Source organism: Vicia villosa, linkage group LG7 (genome assembly GCF_029867415.1).
Source record: "Vicia villosa cultivar HV-30 ecotype Madison, WI linkage group LG7, Vvil1.0, whole genome shotgun sequence".
NCBI lineage: Eukaryota > Viridiplantae > Streptophyta > Magnoliopsida > Fabales > Fabaceae > Vicia > Vicia villosa.
In genome coordinates, this window is record NC_081186.1 from 51,013,155 (window position 1) to 51,026,423 (window position 13,269).

General features: G+C 39.5%; 1 protein-coding gene and 1 pseudogene across 1 annotated transcript; both read right to left on the bottom strand.

Annotated features, from left to right (window-relative positions):
* Positions 1–282: 282 nt before the first annotated feature.
* LOC131618610 (uncharacterized) lies at positions 283–1,457 on the bottom strand (annotated as a pseudogene).
* A 10,175-nt stretch (positions 1,458–11,632) lies between these two features.
* Positions 11,633–12,949, bottom strand: LOC131619028 (uncharacterized). The gene has a single exon (XM_058890171.1). It carries the CDS (start codon positions 12,947–12,949, stop codon positions 11,633–11,635), a length of 1,317 nt encoding a protein of 438 aa, XP_058746154.1.
* Positions 12,950–13,269: the final 320 nt, after the last annotated feature.

A 13,269-nucleotide genomic window follows, 5' to 3' on the forward strand; every position in this document is an offset into this window, starting at 1 on the left:
ACTTGGTTGTCCCAAGGTGTCCCAAATTTCTGCAGGAACAGGTTCAGTTTCATCGCCTTTGGATTTCTCTGAAGGAGGATATGGTTCTTCCTGAGATATGTATCCTGAGTCATTGAGATAACATTTCCATTCTTCTTCAGGATCAGGTAGACCTTCTTCGATGCATTCTTCGATAAGGACATTAACCTCTTGAGGAATTGGGTTAAGGAATCCTCCACTAATGAATGTTTCTTTGATCGGACGAAGGGTTTCATCCTTCTTGGTGCAGTTTGAGAATGTTGGTGAACATCCGAGACCTGCTCTAGTTTCATTCTTGGTCGGGATCACAACTTGCCCCCAGCCAGTGGTAGTTCCATCTTTCACTACTTTCACTGCCTCTTTGTAAGAAGAGATCGATGCTTTCTTTTTGGAAGATTCGTCTTCTAAAGAGAGACCTTGGAATTGAGTTCCTTCCACATCATCGGCACTGATAAAAGAGAAATTGGATAAATGGCTCACCATCAAGGCTTGTTCTCCACTTATCGTTACCAATTTTCCATTTGTTACAAACTTTAGCTTTTGATGGAGAGTAGAAGTTACTGCCCCTGCTTCATGGATCCATGGTCGTCCTAACAGACAGCTATAAGCAGCTTGAATGTCCATGACCTGGAAAGTGATTTGAAATGTATGTGGACCAATTGTCATGGGAAGGTTGACTTCGCCGATAACAGATTTTCGCGATCCATCAAATGCTTTGACTACTACACCACTGAATTTCATAGGCATTCCTTGGTAAGACAAGCGAGCAAGAGTTGTCTTTGGCATCACATTCAAGGAAGATCCAGTGTCTACCAATACATTGGACAAAGAGTCTGACTGACAGTTCATAGAAATGTGCAAAGCAAGATTGTGATTTCTGCCCTCCTCGGGGAGTTCCTCATCACAGAAGCTTAAATTGTTACAAGCTGTTATGTTGGCTATTATCCCATCAAAGTGATCAACAGTCACATCATGATCCACAAAAGCTTGATCCAAGACTCTCATCAGGGCTTCCCTGTGTGCTTCAGAGTTCAACAGCAATGAAAGTATTGAGATCTTTGAAGGAGTCTGCATAAGCTGATCCACAATCTTGTATTCACTTCTTTTGATAAGCTTCAAAATTTCATCAAAATCAGGATTCACATTGGTTCTACTGGATTGGCCAACATCAGTGTTTGTATTACTGACAGGAGTTTCCACAGGATTTCCCACTGGAACATTGGCAGGATTTTGTCCGGTTGCAGGGGCAACAGGCTGCTTTGAAGGTAGTGGAGTATACACACGTCCACTTCTTGTTACCGACTCACATCGGCGATATTCACGACAGATGAAAGAGTAGGTAAAGGAACTTCTTGTCCATTCTTTATCATGGTAGCATTGTAGTTGTATGGAACTGCCTTGTCAGAGTTATAAGGAACAGGTCCAGGTAGACAAATGATCAAAGGAGCAATAGGAACCTTCGGCTTGTTGTAAGTAACTTCCATGCGCTCAGGCATGTTGAAATGAGGAACGATGACGTTAACTGTAGGCATTTCCGAGTTGATATCTGAGACTAAAAGCTCATGCGGATAGCATCCTATCATGTTAACTTCATTTTCATTCCTATTTCTGTAGATCTGAATAGTACCATTATCCAACAGTACTTGGAGATCTCTTCTCACAACCGAACATCCATGAGGATCTACACAACATATGTTACAGGAACCGTAGTGATGCTGGCGAAAATTCTGCCCTCGACAGAGAGTAGCGTGCATTTGTACCAAATTGGCTCTTGAGTGATTGATATTATAGACTCGGTATGGACCAGGACATCCATACACCATGTTTACAACATGCCCTCCATGATTGGGCAGCGGATTTGCTTGCACATTAGGATTCAAATTTCTGAAAGAGAGGAGATTAGATCTTACCAACCTCTGAACTTCATGTTTCAAAGCTATGCAATGCTCGAGATCATGGCCAGGTGCTCCTTGATGATAAGGGCATGAGACCTCAGCTTTGTACCACCATGGGAGTTTCTCAGGTACGGGTGGTGGTGCTTTAGTTTGAACAAGACCTCTTTCAATCAAAGCAGGATACAACTCTGTGTAGGTCATTGGAATCGGATCAAACTGTGGAGCTCTTTGTACACGGTTCTGATTATTGTTAAACTGCTGAACCTGTGGTCGAGGCTGTTGCTGAAACTGCGGAGTAAAACCCGGATTCGGTGCAGTATTAACGGCTGGCGCAATAGTAGCAATCTGTCGTTGGCGATTGACATTTCCTCTTGGCTTTCCTTAGGATACCATGTCAACACTTTGTTCCTTCTTCTTTGGGAAACCACTTCCGAACTTTTTGGTTCCGCTTGAAGATCCACCTTCTTTGGTTAGACGTCCGGTTCGGACTCCTTCTTCTAGACGCATCCCCATGTTTACCATTTCGGTGAAATCACTTGGAGCACTAGCAATCATGCGTTCGTAGTAAAACGGACTGAGAGTATTCAAGAAAATCTTTGTCATCTCTTTCTCTTTTAACGGTGGATTAATCTGAGCAGCAGTTTCTCTCCATCGTTGGGCATACTCTTTGAAAGCTTCATGATCTTTCTGAGCCATGGATCGAAGCTGATCTCTGTCTGGAGCCATATCCGAGTTATACTTGTATTGTCGGACAAAGGCCTCACCTAAGTCATTGAATGTTCGAATATTAGTGCTATCCAAGCCTGTGTACCACTTCAGTGCGGCGCCAGTCAAACTGTCTTGAAAGTAATGGATAAGCAACTGATGATTATCTGCATAAGTAGACATCTTCCGGGCATACATCACAAGATGGCTTTGTGGACAAGAACTTCCTTTGTACTTCTCAAAGTCAGGGACCTTGAATTTAGCAGGTATCTGTACACTGGGAACCAAACATAGCTCCTGGGCATTCTTTCCAAACAAATCTTTTCCCCGAATAGCTTTGACTTCCAACTGAATCTTGTTAAACTGCTCTTGGAGGTCTCCCACAAGATTACGCTGATTTGTGCTATCACCCTGATCATGATAAATCTCATTGTCTCCGTAAGGAATAGTATGAACCATAGGAGTCGGAACTGTCATAGTGGGCTGAGAAAGCGCCATAGTGACTTGAGAAAAAGTTACCCCCTGATTTGGAGTAAACTGTGAACTTTGCGCAGCAGGCGCTTCAGTTGTGGATGTTGGAACCCCAGAGAAATTATGGCGAAATCCTGTACCAAAGCTGAAAGGCGTGCCCCAACCTTCTGGCATGGAGAAAGATGGAATACCGAATGCAACTGTAGAAACTGGAGTAGTGACTTCAGATGTTACCGTCGCTTGGCTGTTGGGTGGCGGCGGCTGATTCTGTGCGGCCATTAAGGAGTCAACCAGAGTAGTGAGACTTTCCAGCTTTTCCTGAAGGGTGGTCACTGTACCACGGAGCTCAATATTCTCTTGTTCAGAGTGTTCCATTACTCTTCTTCTGCTTGAACGAGTATTGTATCTGTGTTCTGATTGCGAGCGCGGTCGAGAAACTTTGAGACGTGACAGCTTGACGATCTATTGGAGAAAGATCCAAAAGATGAGACTCTATACAACAGACTCGATATGCAGAATGATGCATGTAAAAAGAAGTTTTATGATTTTTCCAAATATTTTAAAGATTATTTCCTTGCAAACATTTGAACACAAACAAATCTTTTATTCATCATTTTTTTTTTTATTTTTTATTACAACAATGGGAAATGTTACAACATTGGAGCGTAGCTCCTTACAAAAGCAAATGATAAATAAATAGAAAACCTAAACAAATCCTAAGCATCTTCATCAGACGAAGAACCAAATGCATTGTGCAGCTTGAGCTTCATGATTTCTTTCCCATAGTGAGCTTTCAATTCGGCCTTTTCAGTCCTCAGCTTGTCAACAATATTCTTCCAATCATCAGGAGTCGGAGCGTTGCTAGTTGAGCCTTCAAGATTCTTCTTGCTTTCTTTGATGTATCTTCTGATTGCAGCGTCTTTCTGACGAATCTTCTCATCTTTGCTCATGAGCCATCCATCTTGGTAATAGAGAGTTTCTTCGTGATCTTTCACTCTTTTCTTCAACTTTCTATTTTCCACATCAGTTCTACGAAACTTTTCTTCCCAAGCGTCTTTTTCTATCCTCATCTTAGCCAAAGTGTCTTGGTATTCCTCCATAGCGGGAATGTTGGGTCGTTGAGATACTGCAGGAAACATAGGTTTTTCATAAGCATAAGGCATTTGGAACTCTTTTGCTCTTTTCTTTACCCAGCAAGTGTAGGTGTCCATGGCAATGCAATTTCTTTCCTCGCCTTTTTCTTTCCATCGGACGTCGTACCAAGCTCTCACCATTCTCGCTTTCAAACTTTTAGGATTATCCCCTTCTCGGTAGAAGTAGCCTTCCACTGTAGGACCAATGGGTTTAGCTGAATTTGCATACCCGAGTTGTCGTCGGGCTAGGACCGGATTGTAGTTAATTCCTCCTTGTGTACCAATGAGGGGTACGTTGGCGAACTCCCCACAACTATCAATGGTTTCTGTACCACAGCGAGCCAAGGTGTACCAACGGATATCATTATTAGTAAGAGACATAAGTCTTCGAGGCCAACGCAAACCTTCTCGGTTTTCTGTGAAAATAGGAGACTGAGGTAAGTGTGAAACAATCCATTTGAACAACAGAGGTGCACAACAAACAATGATTCCACCGCCTTGGCGATTCCTATGATGGATAGAGAAATACATGTCACCAAGCAAAGTCGGAACGGGATTTCCAATCAGAAAGATCTTTATGGCATTGATATCAACAAAGTTGTCGACATTAGGAAACAGAACCAACCCATAGATGAGCAAGGCTAGTGTAGCTTCAAAAGCTATCATGCTACCAGTTTCGATGAAATCAAAGGCTTTCTTTACCAGGAAGTGTGAAGTTAAACCCGAGAGGTTTCCTTTGGTAGTCCAATTACTCTCTACTTCAGACTTTTTCATGTGGATACTTGCTGCAATGACGTGTGCCTTAGGAATGGCTTCCAAACCATTGAAGGGTATTTTGTCAGACACAGGAATACCTAAAAGATTGGCATATTCTTCCAAGGTCGGTACCAACTGGTAGTCTGGAAAGGTAAAACACCGGTAGACGGGATCATAGAACTGAACCAGAGTCTTGAGAAGTCCTTCATCAACATGAGTGTTCAAAATAGGCAAAAGCTTTCCATAACTTTTCCTAAAATTACAAGGATCTTGTACAGAAGATGCCAACTCTATCAGTCTTTCTACATCAGGCGCTTTGAAACCGTACTTTTTGGTATACCTTTTTTCCATAACTTAATCCTATAATGTTTGCAAAGAAAATTCTCTAAATTTTGGAAAAATCATGTTTTTTTTTTTTATGGAAAAAGATGGTTTTCTAATGAATGTATGAATGCATGGATGCATGGATGCCACATATTCAAACATGGTAAAGCAAACATGGTAGTTCAAACATGGTAACATGGTACTACAAACATGGTATACAAACATGGTAACGCAAACATGGTAACGCATAGGTTCACAGGTCCAAAGTCACGAGCATGAGGTCAGAGAACCAAAAAATGGGATAGTTCTAGTTAATCACCTGCACAACATGTTCTACTGATACGTCAGAGTCTACATTTTTCTTTCGGATATTACCGACCTTCCACAATTAAACTCATGAGCCAGTAATATTCTCAAGAAAAACTCGTCTGAGTGTGGTTCTCCGCATGACAACTAATCCAAGTCTTCACCTGAATAGTTTCTGCACCACAACCTAATAAGGCCAGGATGGGTTGGGGTTCTACGGTCTCTCAGCTTCTACAGTTCAATGAAAGTAATAATGTCTTCGCTACGAAACATGCTAAACATATATTACCAACAAGGAACCTCCACTGAGCGGAAGGATTCTCAAGTGCGCCTGCACATGACTATACCCTCCACCTAATTTCTTATGTGTACTTAATCCGGGTTAGGATTTGTCCATAATGTATCACTTGTAACATAACCACGCAAGTAACAGAACCAGAACCACACATATAACAAAAAATGAAAAAAATAAAATAGAATTAACCCTTCCTTTGGAAACAATGAAAAGATGGTCCCCAGTGAAGTCGCCATTTTTTCTGTCGCGGGGAAAAATCGTTGTCTTTTTTTGTGATGAAACACCTGATGCCTTCTTTGGGCTCGAGTGCTCAAAAAAATGATTTTTCTTTTGTACGGACCAAACTTTTTATTGTTTCCAAAAGAGGAAAAGGAAAAAAGTTGCAATAACCTAAAAAGTGGGGGGAGAGATCTTTGGGTAAGAGGGTTGGTTATACGAAGGGAAGGTATTAGCACCCAACGTATCTATAGTACTCTATAGGTTTCTTTGCTTTTTTTCATTCCATGTTATTGAGAGGTTCTGTTGTGAAAAAGGTGGGACCTAAAGTGTTTGTTTGATTATGCTCGCAAAGATCATCGCGATCCTCTGCATACATATCCCTTAGAGGGAATCAGAGCATCTGTAGCTCGGGGTCTACGGGTGCTAAGGTTTGAATGGTTTTTTTTGTTTTATTTTGCTCGCCAAGGATCGACCTTGTGCCTACGTATTCTCAAAGGGATGTTGAGAAAGTCAGAGCAATCGTAGTTCCCACTTATGCTAGTGGAAGCAAAGGATAAGAGACAAATGTCATCTCAATGTTCGATGTATCTAATCTATATCATCACATACATCTGTTTGATTTTTGTTTGAAAATCTTTTCATTATAAGCCCGGGGCCATGCCACTTAGGGTGCTTAGAATGATAAAGATGTTTCTTGTTTAACCAGCCTTGTGGCAAAAACTTTCAATGAAGTCAGCCTTGTGACAAAAAGTTTTGATTAATCAGCCAGCCTCGTGGCAAAAGTTTCAATGAAGTCAGCCTTGTGACAAAAACTTTGATTAATCAGCCAGTATGGTGGCAAAACTTGTTTGATTGATTAGCCAGCCTTGTGGCAAAAAGTTTGATTGATTAGCCAGCCTTGTGGCAGAAAAAAGTTTGATTTGATTGATTGTTTGTGATGATATAGAAGAGATACTCCTATCATAGAGATGATAAATGTCTAATCTCCTAGGTTTTTTTGATTTGGATATTGGGGATGCTTATAAGAAGCCCGTGGGTCCTTGTACGAAGCCCAAGAGGAGGCTATCCGAGGGTCCTTGCATTGTAAGCCCAAGAGGAGGCTATGGGAGGGACAATCCAGGGTCCTTGCATTGTAAGCCCAAGAGGAGGCTATGGGAGGGTCACTCGTTTGTACAAAGCCCAAGGGGAGGCATGGTATAGTTGGTCTGAGCTCTTAGAGCGATTTCACCGGGAAACCATACTCTATGTCCTAACCTAAACTAGTGGAGATTCTTTGCACGAAGCCCAATAGGAGGCTATGGGGAACCTAGTGTTGTACTAAGTTGAACAAGCACACATATCACACATATGAACAAACATGAACAAGTATGAACAAACATGAACAAACATGAACAAGTTATGAATAATTATATATATGACAAAGTGTGTGTATATAATGGAGTTTATGAAGGAAATATACCTGTAAGCATGATCCATTTGTATACACAGGGGCTCGGGACTCACACTCAGGGAGAGGTCCGCTTGAATTTATTCAAAGTTATGTAAACAGGTTTTTACAAGGGCTTGGGACTTATACCTACATGGAGGCCCATGGTATTTTTTGGGAAGATTTAAAGAAAAACCTTCATTTTGGTTTGTTATTCAAAGTTAAGAATCAAACTGATTGAGATATGTACAAAACGGTGTGTACAATGAAATACCTAATTTCATGTACAGGAATGGGTATGTACAAAAGGGCTTGGGACTTATACCTACGTGGAGGCCCGTGTTTTATTTACAAAACATGGTTGATTGTTTATTTACAGACGCGAGGTTTCGCTTTTGAAAAACTGTTTGAAGATTTGTTTGAAAAGTTTATTCTGTTTGAAGAAAAACTGTACAAAAAGAAAAGAAATGGGACTTACACTCTCTAATATTCGAGAGGCCCCTGTTTTATTTTCATAAAACAGGGTGGATGGTTTTGAAAAAGAGATGTGAGATTTATTGTTTTAAAAACAGTTTGAAAAGTATTGTTTTGAAAAAGTTTTCTGTACAAAGAAAAACTGTAAAAGGAAAAAAAAAGTGGGTCTTATACTCTCTAATATTCGAGAGGCCCCACTTCATTTTGAAAATCATTTGATCAATTAAAAGAGTTTAATCAAAAGTTTCAAACAGAAATGGTTTATCGTTTTTGAGAAGAAATGCGATCGCTCGTTTTAAAACGATTTGAATTTTGAAAGGAGTCAAATTAATCAAGATAAACAAAAAGATCGTCTTCAATTAACACTTAGATGATTAGGGTTTATTCAAAAATATTTACAAGTGATTAACTTTGAAAATCAAATGAAAAACAATATTTTAAAGTATTAAAAAAACACTTAAAACATGTCATTTTAAACCTATTTAAAAATGTATTAAATAAATCTTTTTTGATGATTTTTTTTGGTATTCATAAAATATGTATATTAAACAAAGAGTATGCAAAAAATGAAGTGAAAATAATGAATTTTGATTGGTTAAATTAATTGGTGAAGTTGTGAAGAAAATGAAAGAAAATAGGTGCTAAAAAATTGGTTTTGTCTCCACAAGGGTTTGAACCCACGCACCCACGCTTGCAGACTAAAACATGGACCAACTGAGCCACGCTTGTGGCTTGTTAAACATACGCGTTCATTTAATTATATTTTGAAATTGATATTTGAAATTTCTGAACCAAAAAACGCGCCAAGAACACAATCCCAACTGAAATTTGAAAATCTCTAAAACTGTGTTGTTTTGATCAAGTGAATAGCCTATCTTGCTCGATTTTTCACCAGGAACATGATGGTACCATTTAATTTCATTTATTTTTTCTCTAAGATGGTTAATTTTCTGATGAACACGAAGAACCCTAATTCCCTAATTCAATCTGAAATCGTGTTTGTGCAAGATAATTGGCAATTGATTGAGGGTTAATGATCCATGCATGTGCAGAAACAAGATAGTATGGCAGTTTTTCATTTATGATGCATGTATGATAGAGTTTGAAGTTCAAGAGAGCTTACCTTAAAAATGTCAAAACTGGAAATCGAATTCTGCAAATGAGGGATTCCAGATGTTGTTTCTTGATCTGAACACCTTCAGTGGACCTTATGGAACATGTTTGAAGTCTTGGAATGAACTGAAAACCTCTTGATCAGTTTGTGGCACCCGATCTGCAGAGCTATGGTGTGAGAATCGAATCTGATGATTTTGATGTTTCAGATCATGGATGATGATTGGGATAGTTCATATATGGTACATGGATGGTGTTTGGATGATTAACTTGGTCAGAAATGAGCTTAAATAAAATTTGGCATGATAAGTCTCATGTTATGCATATTTGGAAAGTGAGGTAGTGATTTTGAGTTTTAGGTGTTTTTGGGGTGTATGGATGGTTCAAACACATCATATGTGATGTTTATGGTTTGTGGGAAACATCACTTTGGTCAGAACTTGCAAGGGATGGAACTTGCATTTTCTCCTCTTTGAAACTTTATGAAACTTGTAATTCAAGAAAGAAGAGAGAAACCTATCTTTTGTGAGGTTTTGGTGTGAATTTGAATGTGGTAAGGACCTCTATTTATAGGCCAAGGTTTCTGAATACAAAGCTTTGCAAGTTGCTTCAAGAAGTGATGATTTGGCTTAAGAGATAAAATGGAATCTTTCACATTAAATGCAAATGGTTAAAGTAACTAAACCATGGTTATTTTGGCCAAGCTTCTTATCTCTTTCCTATCTGATCTTAAACCAGAAAATATCTCTCAATCATTGCTTTGGTGTGTCATCACTTGAATTATAGGTCATGTAGTCTTGAAACTTAGTGAAAAATGGTGAAAATTCAAGTGAAAATGATCACTAATGTCAAAATTCAAAACCATAGCTACACTCCATATTTTTTCATGCTCTTGGACATTTTGGAAAGCTCATATTACACACTTCAAAACCCTAGTTGAAAGTTTCTTCAAGACCTTTAAGGAAATGGGTGGAAAAGATCCATGAACTTTGAAGAAAATGAGATTTCAAGTGAAGTTTTCAAAAAGTACCAACTTTGAAGCACCATATCTCTTAAATGGTTGATCTTATGGAAAAAATTTATATGTGTCAAAGTTGTTTATTGGATCAAAATCTACAACTTTCATGTTGGAAGTTTTTTTCAGTTTGTAGGTGAAATTTTGAGAAATTCCCTTCCAAAGTTTGGAAAAAACCATTGAAAAACACTTAGAAAAATTTTCTAAGTATGAAAGTCAAACTTTTGACTTTTTGATTCTTGATTGATTTTCTTGATTTTTCTTGATCAAATGACTTCTCATATCATATATTGATGATTCAAAACTTCAAAAGTCATGGTTGACCAAAATTCCCCAAAAGTCAATGGTGATCTTGTACAGTTGACTTTTTCAGACGAATCGCGTTTCTGGAGATTTCAAATGAAACAGGCTATCCTCATCAAATGAATGGTATGAATGGATCATATTGAGGCATTAGAGGATATTGAGCCATGATTTGAGTTGTGGCACCATGTCCTGATTAAAAAGTCAGTTGCTCAGTGAATTAGGTCAAAAACCCTAATTGTCGACCTGATGAAATTGATGCCTGTAGGTCTTGAATTGAGATGTAATTTCCATTGTATATTGTCATAGGGATTATTTGAGGATGATTGAAACCTTTGATTGACTTCCAGGGGGTTTTTAGGGTTTCCCAAATGTGATCCCTGATTTTAGTCCCTGATAGTTCAAAACCCTAATCTGATGATTTGAAATTTCACTGTTGATCAATCCTTGTGTAGGAGATGTATTGAGTCAATAGATTAGGCCAAAATGATGCACTTGGGGTCTTGAGGTCATGTCCCAAGTCATTAGGTCAAATCCTGAGCAAAAGTCAGGAGTATGCTATCTTCAGGCAAAACCCTAATTCAGTCGATTCAAAGTCTTTGAGCTTGTTGAAGTGAATCTCTGAGGACCAAATGTTGATTGCTGATGAAGATGATTCATTTGAGATGAAGGGAGAACAAAACCCTAATTGATTTGTACTTGTACTGATGAGTGATTTCCTGATTAAACCCTGCTAAGCACAAGTAGCAAACACAAGCTATGCAATTTGTTAGAGATGCAAATGATGCATATGCAATGATATGAGGTGGTATCTTAGGTCAAAAATTGGGGTATGACAATATGGATAACCATAGATCCCATTAAAAGCCCAACTCTGAGTATCCATATTGTCTGCCACATTACCGCTTATATGATTTGAAGAGTAAGAAACGATTTCAACATCCATATTCGCCTTCCACATTAACATTAACCCTCCTGCTCTTTCCTTTCCATTTCCTGTACAGTCCACACTAAGAATTCCATCAAAAACAGTTCTCGTTTTTACTTTTTGTATTTCCTGTTGTTTCAAGCGGGTTTCCATTAAGAAAACCATGTCGGGATTTTCATTCCTCAAGAGCCTTAACAAGGCTCGAACTGCCCGAGGACTCCCTAAACCCCGGCAGTTCCAACTAATCACTTTCATTGTGGTAGGCGGTGTTGGTTATCCAACACCACCTCTGGTCCTTGCTCGGTTGTTACCTCCTCTTTTGGGCCTTTCAATTTCTTCTCTCCCTTTCCACAAGTGTCCACTGTTCCATCTATTATCATGACATCAACAAGGTTTCGCTTCCCACGTTCCACCTCTTTTTCCACTGTCTTTGATGAAGTTGCCTTTCTCGTGTTTTGTCGCCTTATCCATTTACGCTTTTTGCTCTTTCCTTCCACTGATAGCTCCTTACTACCTTTCCCCACATTTGAGATATCCACCGCTCCTAGTGATTCCGCCATAGCTTCGATCTCCAAATTTGTTTTCCTGGGCTCCTTACCTTTCTGGACCCTATTACTTTCCATCAGTTGTATCTCTTGAGTATTCTTTTTAGTTGTAGCGATTTTTGCCCCAGGTTCGTCTTGCACCATTGTCCGTTGCTGCTCTACTTCTCCTTCTTCCCCGTCTTTACTTTTACCTTTCGTTTCGTGTCTACTTTGGCCGGAGGATACATTGAAAAGATTCTTGCTACACGAGCTGGACGATGTGTCCTTCTTTTTGACTTCTTCTTGGATTCTTGGCAAAGGAGACGCGCGCAGCCAGGCTCCGAATGCAAGATCTTGTTCCTCAATATCTTCAAAACCCTCTTCGCTTAGGTCACCCACTACATCACAATCTTTGATCTGGTGCCCTAGCTTCCCACAGACAAAGCAAAATGTTGGCAGTCGTTCATATATAAAGTGTACTCTCAGGTTCTTCTCCTTGAATCGCACCATCGTTCCTCGCTTGAGCGGTTTCCTTAAATCAATGTTGACCTTGATTCGCAGGAATCGACCATTCCTGTGAGCTTCCTTTGTGTCAAGTTCTTCAAAATCTCCCAGAATGCCTCCTAATTTCTTCGCCATTGCCTCAGATCTAAGCATTAAAGGTAATTCATAAACACGGACCCAGAACGTTCCGAAATGCATGTTCAACTCCGAAGGTTGTTCTTCCCCTGTAATTCTGCTGAGTACTAACAAATTCCTGTCGAAGCTCCACGGACCATTCTTCAGGATATTTTCCATTTCTCTCCTTGTCGTGAAGCGAAAGAGAAATAGATTCTTATTCAGCTCCTGTACCTCTACTGCATTTTTAAGCTTCCAAGCTCCAAGCATGGTACTGATGAAAGCTTTTGAATTGAAACTGTTGTCCGTCCATAGTCTACCTGCTAATGTTCGCTGAAAGATTTCTCCTTCGCAAAGCTCTTCGATTTCCGCTGTGATCCCTTCTTCTTCTTCCTTCGAAAAATCAACAGATCTCCACTTCTCCATGATACCGAAAGGTAGAAAGGTTAAGAAAAGAAAACACAGAGAGCCCTGAATACCGAGATTCAAGAATGACCACACTGAGTGGTGGGAAAACCAGAAAAAACTGGAAAAGGAACACAGAAGTGATGAGGAAGACTCTCAAACCCTAAAGGATGAGAGATGAAAAGTCACGCTAAGTTCTAGAGAGAGGGAAAGTAAGGATATAAACCCACGGAAAATAAGCAACATATAATATGGATAACGAGTACATGCACAATGGATCCATAAAATATACGATAAAACAATAGATAAATAAAGAAACCATGTACATATCCATGTCTCCG